Source organism: Sebastes umbrosus, chromosome 21 (assembly GCF_015220745.1).
Source record: "Sebastes umbrosus isolate fSebUmb1 chromosome 21, fSebUmb1.pri, whole genome shotgun sequence".
Taxonomy (NCBI): Eukaryota; Metazoa; Chordata; class Actinopteri; order Perciformes; family Sebastidae; genus Sebastes; species Sebastes umbrosus.
This window is the reverse complement of record NC_051289.1, coordinates 26,753,255-26,761,758: the sequence shown is the minus strand read 5'-3', so window position 1 is coordinate 26,761,758 and position 8,504 is coordinate 26,753,255. Positions and strand designations below refer to the sequence as shown.

General features: G+C 42.7%; 1 protein-coding gene across 1 annotated transcript; it reads left to right on the top strand.

Moving 5' to 3' along the window:
* The first annotated feature begins 6,296 nt into the window (after window positions 1–6,296).
* On the top strand, window positions 6,297–7,807 carry LOC119480406 (gamma-crystallin M2-like). The gene is made up of 2 exons (XM_037756582.1): window positions 6,297–7,377; window positions 7,476–7,807. Exons 1-2 carry the CDS (start codon window positions 7,105–7,107, stop codon window positions 7,752–7,754), a joined length of 552 nt encoding a protein of 183 aa, XP_037612510.1. The 5' UTR covers window positions 6,297–7,104; the 3' UTR covers window positions 7,755–7,807.
* Window positions 7,808–8,504: the final 697 nt, after the last annotated feature.

The following is an 8,504-nucleotide window of genomic DNA, read 5'->3' as shown; positions in this document are numbered from 1 at the left end:
AGTGCAAAAAGCAGTAAGAGTACTATTCCAACACTTCTAGACAGACCAGAATAAATCTATCTGGAACCTTTTCAGGTTACAGAATCAACTGGACCAAAAGCATCCCTATGCCATCCCATACAAATGACTTGATCTCCAAAGTACAGTTTACCCGCCTTTGTTTCCTTTACACAGCTACAGAGGAAATAGAGACTGGGGAAAAACAACTTCCTACACTATCTGCAAGTCAGGGATTACATTCGGAGACACTTCAGGACCTAGGACAGATATACAACCCTCACCCCCACTTGGCTGGGGTGAGGGAGCCGTGGCCAATTTGTTGATTTCAGAGTTTGTTTCTTTGAAAGTTTGGATTCAGCAGAGGTCACCTGTTGCCCCGAAGCAACGGGTTGGAAGAGTAGTGGAGCAGCAGGGCAGGATCAGAGGAGAAGAGACAAACGTGATCTTTGGGCTTCTTTTTGGTTTATAGTCTGCTGTCCAGGGGGGGCAGGGCGGATGTCAAACTGGTGAAACTTTAGATCTTTATCAATAAAACTCCCCTGTCTGATTCCTTCCTCTCTTTCTACAGAATTTCGTGTCAGTGTCACGTTTTGCCTCGCAAAGACGTGAATATTACACGCCTGTATTAACGTGCGGTACCAGCAGGGGGCAACAAAGCCACTCACTTAGGTTTAGGAAAGAAAACCACTTAGTTAGGTTAAGGGAAAACCTCATGGTTGGGCTTAAAATCTGTATGTAAACTAAGTAAAACACGTACGGAAACAACGTAACGTCACTTACGTAACGCCGCTGACGTCACTAACGTAACACCGCTAACGTCACTAACGTAACGCCGCTAACGTAACGCCGCTAACGTCACTAACGTAACGCCGCTAACGTAACACTGCTAACGTCCTCTGTCCTGAGAACTTATAAAACTACAAGTTGTTAGGACAGAGGATGAACCTCACAGCTTCAATCCTATTGCAGCCCTAAGAAAAATGGTAATGGTAAGCTGCTTGCAGGACTTTATTTGTTGTCTTTAAGCACAGCTCTGATCAGATACAGTAGCTCTTGCAGTGTTCCATCCAAACTAACAGTGTTGTGTAATATTCTACCAGGCAGCAAAGGGGTCCTGTACCAAAGTAGCCTTCAGGCGGAGCATTTAACACCTTTTTATGGCACAGCATTCATTTCCTGGCAAGGCCCTTGCCTATCGGATCATGTTCCTTGTATGCTGCCTTTGCAGTTGCTCGCTTTGAAGAGCAACTGATATATGGAATCATCTTCCATACTTCTCCTCATGACTAATAACCTAGCTGGGTGGTAGGTGGGAGCTTTAAAAACCTCCCTGCTAAATTACACCCTGAGGAATCTCTGTGCTGATTCTGAAGATGAATATTAGGAGTCTGTGGATGGATGGCAGGGGGCAGAGGAGGTAGGGAGACTAAAAGCACCTCCATATTCTCCACATGTCATTTACTCTTAAGCTAAAAGTGGCATATTATGCCGAACACCTCTTTTAGCAGATGGGACTGCAGCGTGCATAATCTGTCTGCCTACAGCGGAGGATATATCCATTTACATTATGCAGGGCTCTCAGACGCCGTAATGTAAAAGGTATTTAACAGTGAGTAGGGAGGGAGAATATTTTAACTAAAGAGAGCTGCTTTCCAACTCACACCTGTTTAGTGAATTACATGGTAGGGCATGAAGAATTATTATACTTTTGTCTTTTGAATGCTCAAGTGTTTAGTGTATTTGAGTGTAGAAAACATTTGTAGGCTTTTACACTATATTGAGGCTGTAAGAAATATCACCACCACGTTAGCTTGTCAGCTTACTTTATAAATCGGCTGAAACACAGGGGACCGCTGCTCTCCAAGCTTTCCCTGCTGAGCGTGCCTGACTCCACCTGCAGGTGGATCACAGACTTTCTAACTGATAGGAGTCAGCACGTAAGGCTGGGGAAGCAAGTCTCCGACACCCAGACCATCAGCACCGTTGCCCCCAAAGGCTGCGTTCTCTCCCCACTGCTCTTCTCCCTGTACACCAACGGCTGCACCTCCAGACACCAATCTGTCAAGCTCCTTAAGTTTGCAGACGACACCACCCTCATCGGCCTCATCTCCGAGGGTGACGAGTCTGCCTACAGATGGGAGGTTGACCATCTGGCATCCTGGTGCAGCCAGAACCACATGGAGCTGAACGCTCTGAAGACAGTGGAGATGGCGGTGGACTTCAGGAGGAACTCCCCCCCACCCCTCATCCTGCACGGCTCCCTAGTCAACACGGTGGAGTCTTTCTGTTTCCTGGGCACGACCTTCGCCCAGGACCTCAAGGACCAGGACCTCGAGCTAAACACCAGCTCCCTCATCAGTAAGGCCCAGCAGAGGATGTACTTCCTGTGTCAGCTGAAGAAATTCAACCTGCCACAGACCATGATGGTGCGCTTCTACTCGGCCATCATCGAGTCCATCCTCACCTCCTCCATCACCGTCTGGTTCGCCGCTGCCATCGCCAGGGACGAGGCAAGCCTGCAGCGGGTCATCCGTGCTGCAGAGAAGGTGATCGGCTGCAACCTTCCCTCCCTCCAGGAGCTGTACGCCTCCAGGACCTTAAGGAGGGTAGGGAAGATTGTGGCCGACCCCTCCCATCCCGGCCGTTAGTTACTGTTAGGGTTAGTTAGTGTTAGGGTTAGTTAATGTTAGGGTTAGTTAGTGTTAGGGTTAGTTAATGTTAGGGTTAGTTAGTGTTAGGGTTAGTTAGTGTTAAGGTTAGTTAATGTTAGGGTTAGTTAGTGTTAGGGTTAATTAGTGTTAGGGTTAGTTAGTGTTAAGGTTAGTTAATGTTAGGGTTAGTTAGTGTTAGGGTTAGTTAGTGTTAAGGTTAGTTAATGTTAGGGTTAGTTAGTGTTAGGGTTAATTAGTGTTAGGGTTAGTCAGTGTTAGGGTTAGTCAGTGTTAAGGTTAGTTAATGTTAGGGTTAGTTAGTGTCAGGGTTAGTTAGTGTTAAGGTTAGTTAATGTTAGGGTTAGTTAGTGTTAGGGTTAATTAGTGTTAGGGTTAGTCAGTGTTAGGGTTAATTAGTGTTAGGGTTAGTTAGTGTTAGGGTTAGTTAGTGTTAGGGTTAATTGGTGTTAGGGTTAGTTAGTGTTAGGGTTAGTTAGTGTTAGTCAGTGTTAGGGTTAGTCAGTGTTAGGGTTAGTCAGTGTTAGGGTTAGTTAGTGTTAGGGTTAGTCAGTGTTAGGGTTAGTTAGTGTTAGGGTTAATTAGTGTTAGGGTTAGTTAGTGTTAGGGTTAGTTAGTGTTAGTCGGTGTTAGGGTTAGTTGGTGTTAGGGTTAGTCAGTGTTAGGGTTAGTTAGTGTTAGGGTTAGTTAGTGTTAGTGTTAGTTAGTGTTAGAGTTAGTTAGTGTTAGTCAGTGTTAGGGTTAGTTAGTGTTAGGGTTAGTCAGTGTTAGGGTTAGTTAGTGTTAGGGTTAGTCAGTGTTAGGGTTAGTTAGTGTTAGTGTTAGTGTTAGTTAGTGTTAGGGTTAGTTAGTGTTAGGATTAGTTAGTGTTAGGGTTAGTCAGTGTTAGGGTTAGTTAGTGTTAGGGTTAATTAGTGTTAGGGTTAGTTAGTGTTAGTCAGTGTTAGGGTTAGTTAGTGTTAGTGTTAGTTAGTGTTAGGGTTAGTCAGTGTTAGGGTTAGTTAGTGTTAGGGTTAATTAGTGTTAGGGTTAGTTAATGTTAGTCAGTGTTAGGGTTAGTTAGTGTTAGTGTTAGTTAGTGTTAGGGTTAGTCAGTGTTAGGGTTAGTTAGTGTTAGGGTTAATTAGTGTTAGGGTTAGTTAGTGTTAGTCAGTGTTAGGGTTAGTTAGTGTTAGTGTTAGTTAGTGTTAGGGTTAGTCAGTGTTAGGGTTAGTTAGTGTTAGGGTTAATTAGTGTTAGGGTTAGTTAGTGTTAGTCAGTGTTAGGGTTAGTTAGTGTTAGTGTTAGTTAGTGTTAGGGTTAGTCAGTGTTAGGGTTAGTTAGTGTTAGGGTTAATTAGTGTTAGGGTTAGTTAATGTTAGTTAGTGTTAGGGTTAGTCAGTGTTAGGGTTAGTTAGTGTTAAGGTTAGTCAGTGTTAGGGTTAGTTAGTGTTAGGGTTAGTTAGTGTTAAGGTTAGTCAGTGTTAGGGTTAGTTAGTGTTAGGGTTAGTTAGTGTTAAGGTTAGTCAGTGTTAGGGTTAGTTAGTGTTAGTGTTAGTTAGTGTAGGGTTAGGGTTAGTCAGTGTTAGGGTTAGTCAGTGTTAGGGTTAGTCAGTGTTAGGGTTAGTTAGTGTTAGGGTTAGTCAGTGTTAGGGTTAGTCAATGTTAGGGTTAGTTAGTGTTAGGGTTAGTCAGTGTTAGGGTTAGTCAGTGTTAGGGTTAGTCAGTGTTAGGGTTAGTTAGTGTTAGGGTTAGTTAGTGTTAGTCAGTGTTAGGGTTAGTCAGTGTTAGGGTTAGTCAGTGTTAGGGTTAGTTAGTGTTAGGGTTAGTCAGTGTTAGGGTTAGTTAGTTTAAGGTTAGTTAGTGTTAGGGTTAATTGGTGTTAGGGTTAGTTAGTGTTAGGGTTAGTTAGTGTTAGTCAGTGTTAGGGTTAGTCAGTGTTAGGGTTAGTCAGTGTTAGGGTTAGTCAGTGTTAGGGTTAATTAGTGTTAGGGTTAGTTAGTGTTAGGGTTAGTTAGTGTTAGGGTTAGTTAGTGTTAGTCGGTGTTAGGGTTAGTCGGTGTTAGGGTTAGTCAGTGTTAGGGTTAGTTAGTGTTAGGGTTAGTCAGTGTTAGGGTTAGTTAGTGTTAGTTAGTGTTAGGGTTAGTTAGTGTTAGGATTAGTTAGTGTTAGGGTTAGTCAGTGTTAGGGTTAGTTAGTGTTAGTGTTAGTTAGTGTTAGGGTTAGTCAGTGTTAGGGTTAGTTAGTGTTAGGGTTAATTAGTGTTAGGGTTAGTTAGTGTTAGTCAGTGTTAGGGTTAGTTAGTGTTAGTGTTAGGGTTAGTTAGTGTTAGTGTTAGGGTTAGTCAGTGTTAGGGTTAGTTAGTGTTAGGATTAATTAGTGTTAAGGTTAGTCAGTGTTAGGGTTAGTCAGTGTTAGGGTTAGTCAGTGTTAGGGTTAGTCAGTGTTAGGGTTAGTTAGTGTTAGGGTTAATTAGTGTTAGGGTTAGTTAGTGTTAGGGTTAGTTAGTGTTAGGGTTAATTAGTGTTAGGGTTAGTTAGTGTTAGTCAGTGTTAGGGTTAGTCAGTGTTAGTGTTAGGGTTAGTTAGTGTTAGTGTTAGGGTTAGTTAGTGTTAGGGTTAATTAGTGTTAGGGTTAGTTAGTGTTAGTCAGTGTTAGGGTTAATTAGTGTTAGGGTTAGTTAGTGTTAGGGTTAGTTAGTGTTAGGGTTAATTAGTGTTAGGGTTAATTAGTGTTAGGGTTAGTTAGTGTTAGTCAGTGTTAGGGTTAGTTAGTGTTAGTTAGTGTTAGGGGTAGTTAGTGTTAGGATTAGTTAGTGTTAGGGTTAGTTAGTGGGACTCTCCAACAGCCCCTCTGCCTTCCCGTGACTGTCTTTCTCTCTCTCTCTCTCTCTCTCTTTCTCTCTCTCTCTCTCTCTCTCTCTCTCTCTCTTTCTCTCTCTCTCTCTCTCTCTCTCTCTCTCACACACACACACACGACCACAAAACACACACAACACACCACTGCCCCCCGACACTGACTCTCCCCTCTCTCATACACACACATTACCACCCCCCCACTGTCTCCCTCTTTCTCTCTCTCTCTCTCTCTCTCTCTCTCTCTCTCTCTCTCTCTCTCTCTCCCTCTCTGGTACCTGATTGTGTTTATATATTATGTTTAGTTCTTGTTTATATCTTATATTGTATATTGTATATTGGTAGAATTTAAATTTTTCTATTCTTATTTTATTCTAACATTTTTAACTATTCTATTGTTATTTTGACTGCTTATTTGCAGCAACAAACCAAAGCAAATTCCTAGTGTATACCTGATACACCTGGCAATAAACGAGATTCAGATTCTGATTCTGATTCTGATTCTGATTCTTATTCTTATTCTGGTCAGCAGTGGAGGAAAGTATCTAAGAACATTTATACCATACTGTACTAAAGTACAATTTGTAGGTACTTGTACTTTACTTGGGTATATCCATTAGATGCTACTTTATACTTCTACTCCACTACAATTCAGAGGAAGATATTGTACTTTTTACTCCATACATTTATTTGACAGCTTTAGTTACTGGTTATTTTTCAGATATGTAAATATATGTTTTTTTTTATAGAATTTTTTTTTATAGAGCAGCGAGGCGAAGCTCTGCTCCTGGCCGGAGGAGCAGCTGCTTTGAAGTATCACACAGCTTCAACTTATAGCACAAAAAGTCAGCTGTCATTCTTTTCAAAGAACTGCTTCACAAGTACAGAATAGGCCGTGAATCTTCTTTCCAATACCTACAATTCAAATTGTCATAAGGTATTAAAACAATCTTCAACCATCTACACTAGCAGAAGAAATAGTTAAGCTGAAAACACCTTAAAAAATCCTGTGATCTGACAATATCAATCAAAGTGGGAAAAAGATTTATTCTTCTCACTAACAACAAAAACGCCTGCACCATAATCTGTACAAACACATTCACAATGACAAATAACCCCAACTTTCAACTCATATAATGTACAGTACGAGGTAAACCACAGAACACAGCTCACACTCCCAAAAAATGCACCAAATGGGTCTCTCAGATTCAAGTCACTGCTCACTATCCTCCGACAGTGACACCTTAGACGATTACATCCATGCGATATGGCACTGCTCACCCCGCTTCTGGAAGGAAACCAATGGTAAACTGTCCCTCATATTGGACTGCCAGGTTCACTGAAAAATCTATTGTTAATTGTCCCGTAGTCATAGTTTTGTGTTCCTTTTGTTTTCCTCAAACAAAACCAAACTATTCACATGTTACAAAAGGCCTTTCTAAAGACTGCGAGGTACCCAGTCCCTGAAAAAAAAAGTATTCTGTTGACTTCAATAGTAAGTTGCTGAATAAGCGGGTTCTCTGGTGGGGTGGTCAGGTATAAAAGGAAAGGGTTAAACGGTAGGAAGGCAGTTCAGGAGAAGCAGCACATCTACAGCCAACATGAGCGCCGGCATGAACATGAGGGGCAAGATCACCTTCTACGAGGACAGGAACTTCCAGGGTCGTTCCTACGAGTGCATGAGCGACTGCTCTGACATGTCCTCCTACATGAGCAGGTGTCACTCCTGCAGGGTGGAGAGCGGCTGCTTCATGGTCTACGACCGCACCAACTACATGGGAAACCAGTACTTCATGAGGAGGGGCGAGTACTCTGACTACATGAGCATGATGGGAATGAGAGACTGCATTAGGTCTTGCCGTATGATCCCCATGGTAGGTATACAACAGTACTGTGATTCTACTACGGGTGACATCACACACAAAACTTGATTTTAAGACATTCATTTGTTTCTATTCTCTAAAAAAAATAGCACAGAGGCCAGTACAGGATGAAGATCTACGAGAGGGAGAACTTCGGTGGTCAGATGCATGAGCTGATGGATGACTGCGACAACATAATGGACCGCTACCGTATGAACGATTGCATGTCCTGCAACGTGATGGACGGCCACTGGCTGATGTACGAGCAGGCCCACTACAGAGGCAGGCAGATGTACATGAGGCCCGGAGAGTACAGGAGCTTCAGTAACATGGGATCCAGTAACATGAAGTTCATGAGCATGAGGCGTATCATGGACTCTTGCTACTAAATGTTGAATTAAATATTAACTGAATGTATCAAATGCCACTAAATAAAGTAATTTCTGCACTATATAAAAAAGGAATAGCATTTCTTCTTTTGTCATCAAGGACATCCTGGATGTTCTGCAGGAACATGGACTCTCTGTTCAAAAAAGGGTCGAAGTTGTTGCTATCTTCGGGGCTGAACACTTCACTTTAATCAGCAGGTGGCAACTAAGACACAAGAACTTGGCTCGGGTCTCCTCATGGGTCTTGAGGATTTGTAGCATGTATTTACCGACAAACTGTACACACACTGCACTGCTACGTTCACAGCTATACTGCTAACTTCATACTCACTGTCACCCACACGGCGGGCCGCACGGCTTGCAATACACTGGCGGGAACCCTGACAGAATACGCAACACCATGCCTGCTGACTGTCCTGGACTGGTGAACTGGGGACTCAGTTGTCTTGCGTGTACACTGCAGCTGGTGATAAATGATGAATTGAACCTGTTTGTGCATAGGTACTTCAACCACAGCACCCCTGCTTGCAACACATTTATCTTGTTGGTTAATGGTTAATGATTGGTTCACAAGGGGTTGGCTATCGATCAGAAAAAAAGTCGAAATTATCATCCCTATTGAGGAGTCTTACAGCCTGCGGAAAGGAGCTGCTCTGAACTCTGGTGGTACGACAGCAGATACTTCTGTCTATCTATTGCCAGACGGCAGCAGGGTGAACAGGCTGTGGGTATTTTAATATCCTTTTAGCT